This window comes from Belonocnema kinseyi, chromosome 6 (assembly GCF_010883055.1).
Source record: "Belonocnema kinseyi isolate 2016_QV_RU_SX_M_011 chromosome 6, B_treatae_v1, whole genome shotgun sequence".
In the NCBI taxonomy this organism is placed as follows: Eukaryota; Metazoa; Arthropoda; class Insecta; order Hymenoptera; family Cynipidae; genus Belonocnema; species Belonocnema kinseyi.
Window position 1 is genome coordinate 29,377,341 of NC_046662.1, and position 16,821 is coordinate 29,394,161.

At 27.9% G+C, this 16,821-nt stretch overlaps 1 protein-coding gene across 1 annotated transcript in view; it reads left to right on the top strand.

The window, feature by feature from the left end:
• Positions 1-535: 535 nt before the first annotated feature.
• The window catches only part of LOC117174275 (ester hydrolase C11orf54 homolog), a 28,550-nt gene continuing 12,264 nt past the window's right edge, over positions 536-16,821 (top strand). Inside the window, exons 1-6 of the mRNA XM_033363196.1 lie at positions 536-676; positions 2,037-2,092; positions 6,238-6,322; positions 6,884-6,982; positions 10,135-10,313; positions 15,214-15,475. Of these exons, the coding sequence (XP_033219087.1) occupies positions 625-676; positions 2,037-2,092; positions 6,238-6,322; positions 6,884-6,982; positions 10,135-10,313; positions 15,214-15,475 (733 nt within the window). The 5' untranslated portion in view covers positions 536-624. The remainder of the gene's footprint in view (positions 677-2,036; positions 2,093-6,237; positions 6,323-6,883; positions 6,983-10,134; positions 10,314-15,213; positions 15,476-16,821) is intronic.

A 16,821-nucleotide genomic window follows, 5' to 3' on the forward strand; every position in this document is an offset into this window, starting at 1 on the left:
TTTTTGTCAAAGAAAAATGAAAAGTCTACTAAAACATGTGAACTTTTAAATCAAAAAGATAAATCTCAAAAAAAGATTTAAATTGACGTTTCAACACAAAAATACGAATTTTAAGCAAAAAGTAAATTTTCTAGGAAATAGTTGAATTTTCAACAAAATAATAAAATGTATAAATAAAAAGATAATCTTCAAGTGAAAGTCTTTTAATTTGCAAAAACTACGTACATGAGTGAAGGACCTCCTCCCCCCTGCCGTAACAAATCGTAACAAAATGTCTCGACCTCCTCCTCCCCATTTAGCTGTTACGTAATTTAAGCACTGTCCCTTACCAACCGTAGTTTTTTACGTGATCCCCTCCCCGCCTCAATTCTGTAACACAGTTGATGGATGACCCCTTATCCTTTTAGGTCTGGTGTCCAGCACAGTCTGCCGTATAGCATAGCCTGCCGTATAGCACATTCTGGTGTCCAGCCCAATCTGCCGTATAGCAGAGCCTGCCGTATAGCACAGTCTTGGGTCCAGCACAGTCTGCCGTATAGCACAGTCTGCCGTATAGCACGGTCTGCCGTACAGCACAGTTGGTGCAAGTTTAATATTCAATAGTTACACTTCGATCACGAAAAAATGAGGGTATTTACTCTGGTCTTTAGTTTGGCTGTTTTTGTTAATTCTATTGGTAAATATACACATAATAGTAATAAAAAGAAAATAATAAATATAGAGAAAATTTTGGAAATCGGAAATGGAACTATGTGGAAAAGCAGCGTATTTGCGAGTTAACAAAATATGTGTGAAAAAATCTTATTTTCGTCATTTTAACATTTTCAGGATTGTCCAATTTTTTTAAATTAATCTTTAAAATCTATTGCCTGTTTGTTTTTGGTTCGGTAAACATACCATTTTTAGCACTCAAACTCTTTCAAATGTTAAAAATAATGTAGATTATTATTTTTTTAAACAAGGATCTACTAAACAATAATAATTTATAATGGACCTGCAAACAAATATCTGTAAAAATTTTAGGATTAGCTTAGTTATTAATGAAAATAAGAATTTTTTCAAACATATCTTTTTAACGCGCAAACAGACGCGTTGAAAAAAAATCTAGAAAATGTTAACGATTTTTTGTTTGTTTACATGCGTTTACAAATGATTAGGAAAAATCCGATTCTGTTTAAAAAATATTAAATTCTTTCAGAACCTTGGAAGAAATTAAAAAAACATTAAGAAATTTTCGAAAATTTTTTCTTATTTTTAAATATTTTTTATGTTTTCAAAATTTCTAAAATTCCTGAATATGTTTTAAAATGATTCAATTTTTTCCATTATTTTAATTCTTCATAGTTAATACAAATAAAAATATTCTGAGTTCTTATTCATAATTTCATGTTTATCGTCTCTTCAAAAATGCAGAAAAGTTTAAAATTAATAGTGTAGACAAATTTTAAAAACAGACTTTTTTCCAATATTTAAAAATCATTTATAATAACAAATTTTGATCGATATTATCAGATGGACTTTTTTTGTGTTTTTTATCTCATTATTTTTGCACACTCTTTTATTCATTTTTTTATGCCAATTAAAATTTTATTATTAATTTAAAAACTTCAAAGAACTGTTTGTACATATTCGAATATTTGCAGGACAATTTACGAAGCACGGGGTCTACTTTCTTTCAAATTAAAATTTAAAAATACCATTATTATAATAAACAAATTGAATATTTTCTATTTACCTATTGCATTTTTATCTGTTTTGAAAATTATTATGTTTTTTTAATGAAAAGGAGAATACACAGATTTGTCCTACATAATAAAACAAATTTTGCAGTATTATCAGCATTCAAAATTTTATAAACGGTGCGCCGTATTTTTTATTTCAAAGCCCGTTAGTGACTTTACTTTGTAATAAAATGTTGTAACTTTTCAGAAATATCCATTTTCGATTTTCAAAAATATTTAATTTACAGTCCCCCCTGATACACAATTCGCCTAAAAGATTATTCTGTAATTAAAAATATTTATTAATATTTTCAGTCTCTCGATCGATAATAAAAAAACCAGATGATGAAGAAAATTATATTTTCAAGGAAGTATGTATAATTACTTATTTCTTCTCATTCATAGTTGATTTACTTTAGAAATTGCCTTGATGGTTTAAGGTTTTCTAGGTTTGAAATAAATAAAAAAATATAGGTAAAAAGAATAAAAAATGGAATTCTCATATAAAATCCCAGTGGGCACAAAATCTGGTGACGACTTTACGACATCGTTACGACATCCTATGTCCATGTCGTTTCGGTGTCTTTGCGATATCGTAAAGACATTGTCAGATCATACGACTTGTTTACGATATCGTAAAGACACTTTAACGACATGGACAAAGGATGTCGTAACGTTGTCGCAAAAATGTCATAATGATGTCGCAAAGACGTCGCCATACATAGTGCCCACTGGGAAAATAATTGCTTAAAAATTCTTTTCATATAGTGCATAATTGAAAGACATAACTGCTGTATGAAAGTAACTAATAATTCATTATTTTATTTATATTATTCTTATGATACACTACATATGTATTTCAAATGTTTTGAATATCCCGCTAATTTCGAGCAGAAAAATGACAGCGCATAATGAGATAAAAAAAAACGTCCGTGGACAAATTGATTTTCAGAAGAAAATTATTATCCGATTTTAACTTTTTTTAAGCCAAGCTAATACAATTTCTCATCAAACTTTCATGGCCAAGTTTTAAATTTTGTTTTATTTCAAAACAAAACTGAAAAAAATTACTTTTGAAGTATACCGAGTTTTGAAAAATGCTTTTATTCAATCAAAAGTACTTAGAAAACTGAATTCGCACTAAATTTGAACAATTTGTGGACAAAAAGAGTTTTTTAGTTATATTAATAAAAGTTAATAAATAATTTGTTATTTTAAAAGCAACTTTTATGAACAAATTTATTATTTGGCTATTTCTTGAGGCACAAACTTTATTTTTTGGATGCAATTAAATGTTAATAACTAAGTTCTAAATTTTTAAGAACATTTTTATAACAGTAAACAATTTATTATTTGTAAAAAAAATTGTTTAAACAAATTTTTATCATTTTATCTATTTAGAAAGAAAATACCGCTTTTTTCATTGAATTACCAGCCAGTTAATTAACAATGATTTTTTTTTATGGTTCGATAACAACCCAGTCGACACAATATTTGGCGACGTCTTTACGACATCTTTACAACAACTTTACGACATCTTATGTCCATGTCGTTTCGGTGCTTTTGCGATATCGTAAAGACATCGTCAAATCATACGACTTATTTACGATATCATAAAGACACCTTAACGACATGGACATAGGATGTCGTAAGGTTGTCGTAACGATGTCGTAAAGACGTCGCCAAATTTTGTGCCCACTGGAAATCCACTAATTTTATTTTAATTGGCAATTCCATTAACGCAGCCATACAAGGTATGTAATATAACATTTTTACAAGTATTAATCATTTTATCATTTTATCGTAGTAGGTTATTTTCAAAATAAACCAATGAATTGCGTTAACCAAAAAAGAAACTCAAGTAATAATTAAGTTTTTTTTATAAATCATCCATTTTTATCAACTTATGGTAAGGAACTATTGCTAATTAATTTTAATCATGTTCAACAAGAAAAAAAGCTTCATTTTACAAACTCGTTGGCCGAGAAAATTTGCTCTACTACATGGTTCATAAAAATGAAAATAGTGGATCGTTATTGAAATATAAAAAAAAGATTTAAAAAATGTGTTACTAATAGTTGCTTACACACAAAAAAACAAGTTCAAATGTTGAAAATAAGTATTTTATTCACAAATAGATAAAATGATGAAAATTTGCTTAAACCATTGTTGTTTATAATAATAAATTGTTTACTGTCACCAAATGCTTTAAAAAATTTAGAAGTTAGTTATTTACAGTTAATTGTATCGAAAAAAATCAAGATTGTATTTCCAAAACTAGTCAAATAGTACATTTGTTAATTAAGGTAGTTTAAACAATTAATAACTTTTATTTGGGGTCCAAATATGATACTTAGGTTTTATTTCCATTTCCATTTCGATTTCATACAAAAAACTTGAATCATTCCATAATAAATACCTGACATGGATATTTGTTTTAAAAAATAATTTCTAAAATAACAAATTATTTGTTAACTTTTATTCATTCAACTAAAAAACTCTTTTTGTCCATAAATTGTTCAAATGCAGTACGAAGAAAGTGACGAATCGCCGCCAAGCCCCACGAAACCATTCTCATTCACTTATTTGTTTATAACAAATTCAATAAATATTTTAACATGTGCATTGCTATTGGACATCTTTTTTGGATAGTTGATTTCAGTTTTTTGGCTATTTTTGATTAAAATAAAGCATTTTTGTGAACCGATATACTTTAAAAGTCAACATTTTTTATTTTTTATTTTTGTTATCATGTAAAAAAAAATTAATTTAAAAATCGGCCATGGCAGCTTGATAAGAAATCTTATTAGCTTTCATTAAAAAAATAGTTAAAATTAGATAATAATTGTCTTCTGAAAATCAATTTGTCCACGGACTTTTTCTGCCCACTGTGCGGCACCTGTGTCAGCGCAGTGAGCTCATTATTAGGTAGTTCAGACAAAGATATTTCTTTGGTTCAGATTGGATGGAGGAAATCAAGGATGGCTGCACGCTGAGGACCATGCAACAATATAAATCGCAAAGGATAAAACTTTATATTTTTAATAAATTAAAAAAGTAATAACTTTTAACATTATTATTTTGGGCTAATATATTTTTTTTTATCATAGGCAATTCAATTCAATAATTAAATTAATTTTTCTATCAATTTCCACATTTCATTTAAGAGATTTTGAAATATAAAAACTATCTATATATACTCACAGCGAAAAGTTTGTTTCTCAGATTATTCAAAAAATAAAGTTGCGTTCCATGAAATTGGTATTATGGTTTGAACGTCGGTGTGCGGCCAGCTGGACAGCTGACGTCATATAGTGAAATACCTGATTGGCTGCAGTTGGCGCGAAATTTAACACGATAATAGACTTAAATATACGAAATTCTACACATTAATGATACATTTTAAAATAATTTTTTCATTCTTGTCTGCAATTTTGAATATGTTAATTGTTGTACTTCTTAAAATTGTTTTGTCAAATAATTTCGCTTCCGCGGATAATAGGCATCTAGTGAAATGTTTCGAACTGAAGTGTAATATCTCATTAATCTCTTAAAGTTTTTTAAAACTATCATGTAATATCATTAATTCCCATTAGACCCACAAATAAATGATTGATTTATAATACCTATGAACATTATTTTTCATGAAAAAAGTTTAAAACTTACAGAGAATAACTATTTCAATAATAGTTTTTATACTTTAATTTTTTCTCACTGTCTTTTCTTACACTTTTTTAAAAAATGATAAAATTTGAATAAGTTATGACTTCTTTCTTCGGAAAAAAATTTAGCTACAACTCTTCTGTTTGCAGATTCAAAAATAAAGATAATCAGCAAATATAGTTATTTTAAAAAAATGTTTAAGCAATTTCAGTCAGACCAAATTTTACTTCAAAAGTGAAAACAGTAGAGTTGTATAGAATATTTTCCCCTAAAAAATAAGTTATCAGTACAATTATTAGAATTAGCAATTTCTTAAAAATTGGTAGAAAGCGATAATAAGAAAAAAATCAATTTAAAAAAAAAACATTAAAGTTAATTACTTTTGAAATTTTTAATATTTTAATTTGAAAATCATGCTTTTTATTTGAAATCACAACAATGGTGATAAATATAAGGAAGAAAATGTTAAGGAAAAAAATTATGTTGAGGTATCACTTTAACACAATGATAAAAGTAACTTTTAGTTGTTCGAGATTATTACTAAATTCTATAGCTTTTCTTTTGGATGCTATTAAATTCTTGGTAAATGTTTTCCTCCTTTATAATACTATTTCAATTTTGTCCATCCAGAAACTTAAAGTGATTTTAAAAAAATTTTCAGGGACTTTTTAAATAATTTAAATATATAAACTCCCTTTACAAAAAATGTGTTTGTACTATTTTAAGCTATGTCTAAAGATTAAAAAATTGTGTAGTGCCACACTTCATGAATTTATGAAATATTACTCTAGACATTTTCTCATTATTTTTTTAAATTATTAATGCAGTTTTATTTTTGTTTGTTTGTTATCAGAATGCTGTGGAGACTCTAGACCCAGCCCACCTAAAAATTGAAAGCAGAAAACTACACGTACCTCCTTTGCTGGAACTTAAATCTAGTAAATATTATTTCAATATTTATTCGCAGTTTTTTTTTTGCAGCATAAGATTCTACACATTTTAGTGCATTAAAAACATTTTTTGAATACTTTATTTTTGAGAAATAAAACTATTTAAGACAAAACTTCGAAAACCCTATTCAAAAACTCTGTGACCTTGAAACGTCACATCCTGCTAACCGCTGAACCCAACAGAACCATGCTCTGCAGTTGCTGCATTGACTAAAAAGTATCTGTAGGATAGCGCGCGTAAATTCAATTTACGATTTCTAACAGATATTTTTTTATTAAGATTTTTCGAAAATAACCAAATCAATTATATAACGAAGCAATTAGATTTTCTCCCAAAAATTCAAAAATCGTACTTTTTAAATATTGGAAAACAATTATTCGAACCTATTTGAAAAAATTTTCGTTTGCTAATTACATTCATTTTGTAGTGCTCTTCTAATTTAACTAGGATAAAAATATAAAAAATTAAGCAACCCCATTCATTTAATTAGTTTTATTACATTTCGCAACACAAGTATGGAAAATGATTAGCGTAAAATTTTCTTTCAGTTTTCGAAAAAGCACTCTCGAAAAATTTTGCTGATGTCACGGTTGAAATTGTTGAGTGCCCGGACTTAACTGAAGCACCCTTTGCTTTGGCCGCTTCTGGTAAAAAATAAATTGAGAAATTAATTTTAATAATTTGCAATTATTTTTTTTAACGCTGTATATACCATAGCCACCGTTCAAAAACTACGCCACACTGCCGAAAATAATTTGTACGTGCTTGAAAAAAGTGAAAATTGGTAATTTTATTATACAATTAAAGCATCTAAATGCAAACTTCACACGCTGTCTATGATTGCACTCTTTAAGGCCATGACGCGTGGGTCACGTGACGAGATTCCTACCTTTCTTAGTGCTTTTTATTTATCATCCCAAATTTTTATTGTGAAAAGAAGTTAGGAAATGTAAAAAAATGTCGGTATTTAAAGCCAAAATAATTGCCAATATTTGTCGGTTATAATTTGGTCACGTGACTCACTCATCACATGGCCTTAAACTTTTTTTTAATTCCACTTTTCTTCCTGGTTTCAAGAATCTTCCCCCTTTTCTCGCTTTTTTCTTAAATCCTAACTGAATTAATAAAACCTCAAAAATATCCATGAACCATTATTTTTCGTCGAAATCAGAATTAATGTCCTTGGGGTCAAAAAATGCCTTCTTTTTTTAGCTGAAAATTCATTTTATACCTAAACTAATCCATTTTTGGCTGAAAATTGATCGCTTTTATTTGAAACTTCAATTATAAAATTTTCCTTTAAAAATTCTTCTTTTCTTATTGGAAATTTAACTACTTGGTTAAAGTTGATCTTCTTTGTCAAAGAATCCTTTTATTGGTTTAAGATTTCATTATTGCATTCAAAATTCGCTTTTATTGTGGTTTAGCGAATCTTTTAAACATAAAATTTAACCATTCAATTTGCGCTTCAAAATTATCTTCTCAAAAATTCAACTATTTCGTTGATACTGTGACAGTTCTTTATTAAATTTTATTCATGTTTGTTTAAAAATACAACCATTTTGTTCATATAATTTGTTTATAAAATCTATCAAAAATGTCGGATGGTAACCCAGTGGGCACAAAATTTAGCAACGTCTTTACGACATAGTTACGACATCTTCACGACAACTTTACGACATCCTATGTCCATGTCGTTTCGGTGTCTTTGTGATATCGTAAAGACATCATCAGATCATACGACTCATTTACGATATTGTAAGATACCTTAACGACATGGACATACGACGTCGTAAGGTTGTCGTAAAGATGTCTTTACGATGTCATAAAGATGACGCCAAATTTTGTGCCCATTGGCCATTATTGTGTTAATAATATTCTCATAGAAAAGTGCTACAACATTGCAGTTTAGAAAAAAATTCACTTTTAGTCAAATTTTTAATGAAGATAAATTATTTTATTAATTAAGGTCATAAAAAATAATTTTTTAAACAATTTATTATCATTGTTAATAATATTGTCTTTATTTAATTTGTAGAATTTTGTGGTTTTTCTGACATTTTCAACAGTTTGTCCATTTTTCATTAGGCGTGACTTAATAATTAATTAGATTTAGCAAAAATAATTGTTTAACAACTTTTTTGTTAACTTTCATTAATTATTGCCTCATTAAGTGAAAAAAGGACAGAAAGGTAAAAATAGCCGAAAACCCGCAACCATCAGGTACTGATATAGATTAAGATAATCATAAACAATAATAATTTGTTTAAACAATTTTTTTTCTAGATTTAATTAATACTTTAGTCACGTCTGATGAAAAATAGACAAACAGTTGAAAATTTCAGAAAAAAACCGCAACATTCTGCCAATTAAGCAAAGAGAATATTCCCAGTGGGCACAAAGTCTGGTGACGACTTTACGACATCGTTACGACATCCTATGTCCATGCCGTTTCGGTGTCTTTGCGATATCGTAAAGACATCGTCAGATCACACGACTTATTTACGATATCGTAAAGATAACTTAACGACATGGAAAGAGGATGTCGTAAAATTGTAGTAAAGATGTTCTAACGATGTCGTAAAGACGTCGCTAAACTTTGTGCCTACTGGGTTATCAAAAAAGATAATAAATTGTTCAAATCATTAATTTTCTTGAATTTCATTAATTAAATAATTTATCTTAATTGAAAATTTGACTAAATGTGTATTTTTGTTTAAACTTCAATTTTGTAGCATTTTTCTAAAAGGATATTATTAACAATAATAATAAATTATTTAAAAAATCAAGATTGTTAACATTGGTAAACTATCATTTCCCTCTAATTGAAAATTAGGCAAGTGGAAAAATTTGGAAAAAAACCGCGTCTTCCTAACTCCATTCTATCAGAAAATGGCTAAAAACAATAATAAATTGTTTAAATAATTTATCTGAACATCTAATTGTCAGTATCAAATGGTATTTTATGAGCTAGAAACAATTTTCTTTTAAAAACCCGAAAAAAGTCCTAATTAACGCCAAAAACTCGCTAAACCCATTTTTTCACTTATGGGGTTTTTTTGGTACCCTATAAAACAGGCTTATGTTGTTGATATTTAGAAAGCGATCTTTCATTTCTATTCTATGGCTAATTGTGAAGATAAATGTTAAGTTTCAACTCGATTCAAATAATATAGAGGATTTTAAATAAGATTAACAAAAACATATTTTGTTCTTTTGGGAAAAGGTGTTAAACTTTCATGGGGCTTGCGGAACCTCTAAATATATATTTTTTTAAACAAACAAAAATACATTTATTTTTGTGTGGATTTGAACAAATTTCTGGAGAGTCCCCATGAAAACTCGAAAAAAAAATTTTGGACGACCCTACCGTGCATCCTGATGACCAGTGAAGAAGAAGAGGAGAGGTGGAAACCCAGTGGGCACAAAATTTGGCGACGTCTTTACGACGTCGTTACGACATATTTACGACAACTTTACGATATCCTATGTCCATGTCGTTAAGGTGTCTTTACGATATCGTAAACACGTCGTATGATCTGACGATGTCTTTATGATATCGGAAAGGCGCCAAAACGACACGGACATAGGATGCCGTAAAACTGTCGTAAAGATGTCGTAAATATGTCGTGACGATGTCGTAAAGACGTCGCCCAATTTCAAGCCCATTGGGAAAACTTTTTAAAATAGCCTGACGTAGTTTTTGAATGATCCTATATTATTTAAACTCATATTTAGATTATTATTATTATTATTGATTATTATTATTGTTATTATTATTATTATTTCTATTTCTAAGGCCTAGGAGGAAACCCAACATTAGCAGAAATCGGAGGAGAAGAATATCAGTGGCCTAGTCTTCAAAAAGACAAACTCTATGATATTAAAACCCTTGCCAGGCATCTGGGTCATGGAGATAAATCATTTGTCACTGGAGCTGGAGCTGGACCCTGGCCTTATTTGAACACTAACATAGAAGTATTTAATTTTTATAAAATAAATCTTATAAAAATAATTTTTTTAGAATAAAACAGTAAGTGTAAAACACTATTTAATATTTATTAAAGAAATCATTTCTAGTTGAAGACTCCATTGTTTTGCAGAAACTTCGTCTTTTCGGCTTGAAAATTCAACAATTTTTTTTTATTGAAAAATCCTTCTTGGGTAAATTTTCTACTTTTTCTGGAAATTAAAATTAAAATCTATCCTTTCAGTTGAATATTTGAAAATTTGGTTAAAAATTAGTATTTTTTAATTGAATTCAACTGTTTTTTATTTTTAATCTTTTTTGGTGGAAATATCAATTATTAAATTTGATGTCGAGGATTCATCACCTTAGTTGGAAATTTATCTCTTTGATTAAAAATTTGGTTATTTTGTTAATAAACTGTTTTTTGTTGGTTGAAAATTAATTTTTCAACTAAGAATTTTATTTCCATTTTTGGTTAAAAATTTTTGTTGGTAAAAATTCTGGGTTGATAATGCATTTTTTTCTTTTAAGATTTATCATTTCAGTTTAAAATTCATTTTTTTGTTCAAAATTGAACTTTTTTGTTAAAAATTCGTTTTTTCTCGTTGTAGAACTTAATTTTGCTTGTTTAAAATCTGTTTTTTTTTCTGGTTCCAAATTCATCTTTTTTTATGACAATTCAACTATATTTTGAAAATTTATGTATTTTGCTGAGAATTCTACTTTTTTTAATTAAAAAAAAACATCTTTTTGGTCAATAATTTATTTCTCTAATTGAAAATGGAATAGTTTGTTCAAAAATTCGTTTTTTCTTAAAACCATATTCGTTCTTCTGAAAACTTAAATATTCCATTTTTGGTTTCAAATTTATAGTTTTTAGTGAAACATTCATGATTTCATTAAAAATTCTTCGTTTTTGGTAAACAATTATATTTCTTGCTTGAAAATTCATGTTTTTTCTTGAATATCAGCTAAAATTGACTTTTTTTAATTAACTGTTTTGTTAAAAATTGGTCTTATTTCGTTGAATTCAACGGTTTTTGGTTTGAGTTTAATATATTTTTTCATTCAAATATAAACTATTACACTTATAGTTGGCAATTCATTTTTTTGTTTGGTTCAAGTGTAAATTACGTGTTTAGAAATTTAACTACTCTGTTAAAATTAACTATGCAAATTTCAATTATTAATTTTTTATTTTTCGTTGGAAATGTATGTTTCACGTTAAAAATTCAGCTTTTTTTTAATTGAAATTAATTTTCTTTAACTTAAGATGTAACAGTTTCATTCTTGGACCAAAATTTATCTTTTTTATTGAAAATTCAACTATCTGGCTGAAAATTGATGTATTTTGTTAAAAATTCGACCTTTTTGGATGAAAATTCATTTTTTTTTTGCAAATAATTCATTTCTTCGGTTGAAAATTAAACTATTTTGTTTAAAATTCATATTTTTTATTGAAAATATATTTTTTTTAATCCAAATTTAACTTTTATTAATGTAATCTAATTGCTGGTTGTAAATTTTCAGTGCGTTTAACTTTTCTTCATTTGAATGAAAATTGTTTTCTATAAAAATATGAACTATTACATTTTTCTGTAAGAATTCATCTTTTTTTCAACGATTCATTATTTTAATTAAAAATTCATCATTAGTGGAAAATTTAACTTTTTGTTTAAAAATTAGTCTTTTTTAATTGAATTCAATTGTTTTTTAATTGCAAATAAAATGTTTGTCGGTTAAAATATTAACTATTACATTTTTCGTTGTTTTTTGTTGGTTGAAAATTAATTTTTCTGCTTTAAATTTGACTTAAATTTTTGGTTGAAGATTGATTTTTTGTGATAAAAAATGAAACAAATGTCTTGCAAATTAATTTATTTTATGTTTTTTAAACGTTGAAACCTATTTTTAAGAACTTCCCTTTTGTCTCGTTTTTTGTTTAGTAATTCGTTGTTTTTGTTGTTGAAAATTTGTTTTTATTTTTGGAAAATTAATGTTCGGAATTGAGAAGATAATTATTCTATTATTCGTTAAAAATTGATTGAAATTTACAGTAATATTCAAGTAAATTTGATTAATTAACATACGACATCCTATGTACATGTCGTTTCGGTGTCTTTGTGATATCGTAAAGACATCGTCAGATCATACGACTTAGTTACGATATTATAAAGACACCTTAACGACATTGACATAGGTTGTCGTAAAGTTGTTATAAAGATGTCGTACCGATGTCGTAAGGACGTCGCCAAACTTTGTGCCCACTGGGTTTTGTCTTGAAAATTAATTTTTTGAACTGAAAATTTAACTATTCAATTTCTGGTTAAAATTGATCCTTTTTAGTTGAAAATTCATGTACATTGTTGAAAAATCATTTTTTTCGGTTGACAATTTTTTTAAATTTCAAGATTTTTTTTGAAAGTTTAACTATTACGTGAAAAATTGATCTACTTTATTGAAAATTCAATAATTCAGTCTAAAGGTTAATTTTTTGTTGGTAAATATTCAATTTTTTCGTTAATAAAATTATCTTTTTATGTTATTTAACTTAAACTATTTTTCTGAAAAATTTAACTATGTTGTTGAAAATTTGTTTGTTTTTGTCTGTTGAAAAAGTTTTTTCTTGAATATTACATTTTTCATTGAAGTTGTATATTTCATAGTTGATAAATAAACTGCTTGATTAACAATGTATTTATTTCGTTGAAAATTCGTCCTTTTGTGTAGAAAATTAATCGTTTTGATTGAAAAATTACCTGTTTGGTTGAAAATCAACCTACTTTATTAAAATTTTATTTTAATAATTGCAGTTCCATCTCGTTGGCTAAGAAATCCACTCTGTTGAAAATTCGTTATTTAAATAATTTTTAAAATGCAAATTTAACTTTTCCATCTTTGGTTGAACATTGATATTATGTATTTTAAAATTCAAATATTTGGCTTAGAAATGTATCTGTTTTTTTATTTGTCTTTTTGGATTGAAAATTATGTCATTTTAGTAAAAAATACAACAGTTTCATTAAAAATTAACTTGTTTGTTTAAAATTCATATTTTCCGGTTGAAAATCAATCTGTTTTCTAGAGAATTTACCTTTCGTGTTTGAAAATTTCCAAAATTTTGTAGAATTTTTTATCCTTCGTGGACTGAAAATTTATTCCCGGTTGAAAGTTCAACTTGTTTGTCGAAAATTTATGTTTTTTTGTCTTAAAATTGATCTATTTAGTTAGAAATGTTATCTTTTTTGTTACAATTTAATTTTCTTCGGTTGAAGATTCAATTATTTCATTGAAGAATCAACTAGTTGGTTGAAGGTTCATATACTTTGTGAAAAATTAATTTTTCTATTGATGATCCGTCATAACAGTAGAAAATTTAAATATTTGGTTAAAAAATCAAATATTTAAGAAAAAAATCAACTATTTTGTTTAAAAAGCAACCTATTTTGGTGAAAGTTTAATCTTGTTCTTTTAAAAATTAGTCCAAGAAAATTCATTTTACGTTTTAAAAAGTCGCACTTTTCGCTTGAAAGTTCAATTATTTGGTTGTAAATGTAAATTATTTGATTTATAATTAATTTTTCTTTAATGAAAATTCAATATTTAATTATTTGTTGAAAACGAATTTTTGTAGGTAAAATATTCAACGATGTCATTTAAAATATAACTGTTTACTTAAAAATGCGACTTTTTGGATTAAACATTCGATTATTTTCGTTATAAATTCAACTATACCGTTTTAAAGTAACTTCTTGGTCAAAAATTTTGGCACAACTGTTTTTTTTTTATATTGATTGAAAATTCTTTTCTGATTGAAAATTCGACTATTTTGTTGAAAATTTATGTTTTGGGCCCCTGAAATTAATCTATTTTGGTAGAAATTTGATTTTTTTACTTCATTTTCTTTATCTGAGGATTCAACCATTTTTTTGAAAATTCAAAATGAATGTTCAAAATGAATCTTTTTTTTTATATTTAAGATTCAACTATTTGGTTGAAGGTTGAACATTTTTGTTCTAAATTCATTTTTTTAGATTCATAGTTTTAGTTCAAAATTCAACTACTTTGTTATAAATGTAATTATTTTGTTAAAACTTTAACTATTTTGTTGAAAATTTAATTGTTTTATTCGGAATTCAACCATTTTATTGAAAATATGTATTTAAACAAAATTAAATTCAATTGATTTTATTAGAAAATTGTAATATTTTTTTGGTTGAAATATTAACTATTACATATTATGATAAAAGTTCATAATTTTGATTACAATCAGCCATTTTTAATTGAAAATTAAAATATTTGTTTGTTGGAAATATGAATGATGAAACAGGTGTTGTTAAAGATTCATTATTTTAGTTAAAAACTCAACTATTTGTTTGAAAACTTAATTATTTTCTCAGTAATTTCAACTATTTTACAGGAAATTTAATTATTTTATTTGAAAATTCATTTTTTGCAATTCGTCTTTCTTATTAGAAAATTAGTCTTCTTTTTAAACATTTGTATTTTTGGATTGAAAATTTATATTTTTTGACAGAAAAGTTCCTCGTTGAAACTTCATCTTTAGTAGTTGAAAATTCAATAATTTTGTAATTACATTGAAACTCTTTGATAGCCCTCCCTTCTATAGCCCTTCCGAGAATTGACGCCGCGCCGCAGGTAGGTGTAACAGGAGCTGCGCGGGGTGCGCGGGATCTGCGGTTGTCATTCAGATGAACACTCAGGCATAAGCAAACAAAAGCGGAGCGGGCTATAATGAGTTACTTCCCACCCACGTTCAACCCCAAAATCGGCACTATAGAAGAGTTTCACTGTATTTAATTTGTTTATTTTAAGAAATATTCTCTGAGAGTAGTTTTTGAACCAACACTGATGAAAAAATATCTAAAGACTCGTTTTGATTTTTAGATGATGATGAACGTAGTTTTAGACACACCAATGTCTTCCGCAACCACACGCATTGCTTCCGTTAATCCCAGCGATGGGTCTTGTGTTTTTCAAATTTTGCCTGGAAACGAGACTCGTTTTGCTTTTACAGCAAGTTTATTCTTAAGTAAAAGCAAACCAGGTAAAGTTATTAAAGTTTCAGTCAAGAAACGCATAGGTGACGATAACTTCATTTCTACGATGCAGAAAGCTTTATCAAAAGAGTATTCCAACGATCTTGTAGGTGAGACTAAATATTTTATTTTAATTTTTGATATCAAATATTAAATAGTGTCGATTACTAGCCTATTATTATTTGTTTGAGTAACGAAAAAAATCTACCTTAGCCCGGATTTGAACCGGAAATGCCACCATACATGAGTGGAGCGTTTCCGAATTACGCCAAATAGACTGTAGTAAATCAAGTATTTCTGCTATGGGGCCGTCCATCAAGCGCAGATTCAGAGGCAGCGCCACAACGGTTGCCCCCCCCCCCACATCTGACTCGAATTTTTCAAATAAAATAATAAAAGTTTATTATATGAATACTGTAAAGCGAATTTCCTTATTGAAAATGGTCATAGAGAAGGCATCAATTTTCAGCGTCTAGTTGTCAAATGTAGCGCTCATGTAATATCATGTAGTTACGTACAGATAATTTGGTAACGTATATCAATATCACAATGTATTCCCAACACTGGCGCTGTCACTTTTGGGTTGTATCCACATGCGGCAAGAGAGCCTGACTAAAGCACCTAAATAGACGGGTGTGTACACCCGCCATTTTCGGTCCATGGAGTAAAGGGAATATGTATAAAATGTGTGAATTAAACGCGAGAATTGAAGCTCGAACGCGATAAAATTAGCTTTTTATATTAATAAATAATAGTTTGAATCCGTTTATAGACGTGCTAGGAAACGTGTGAATAAATATTTTTCTTTCAGAGTGTTCCACGGTGTGCCCACTGTAATGTATTTTGTGTGGGGGGGGGGCATACTTATAGATTGTGGCAAAATGTGAGATCAACGCCACCTAGGGGATGTAGAAAGAACTATTGTGTACAGCAATGACCCCCCCCCCCCTTCTCACATTATTTTGTAGGTTATGTTGAATTCTCTTTCTGAAATAAATACATGAATAATAATAAACAATAAAACAAACCAAAAATTGAACAAAATAAGATCTATCATCGATCAAATGCAATAGAATGTGTAAGTCTGTTGCAATCGATCTATCACAGAAAGATTCCAACAGACTTTATCATTTGGTCGTTCGTTCAATCAGAATGATTCCAACAGACTTTAACATTTTATTGCATTTGATCGATGATCGATTTGATTTGGTTCCATTTGTAGTTTGTGTTATCAGTGAAAATCCTTTGTGAATCCAAGCTCATCACGCAAAAAAAAATATAATTGTTGCAGCTACAGTGAACTTGAGCAGACGTGAGCAGACGATAGAACTTCTATCGTCTGTTCAAGTTCATTCTGATGTTACGTTTAGCGCAAGTCCAGTGGATCCGAAACTCCTTCATTGGTGGTTCGTGCTGTGGGTTAAATTATTGGAATAAACCCGGGAATATTTGAAAT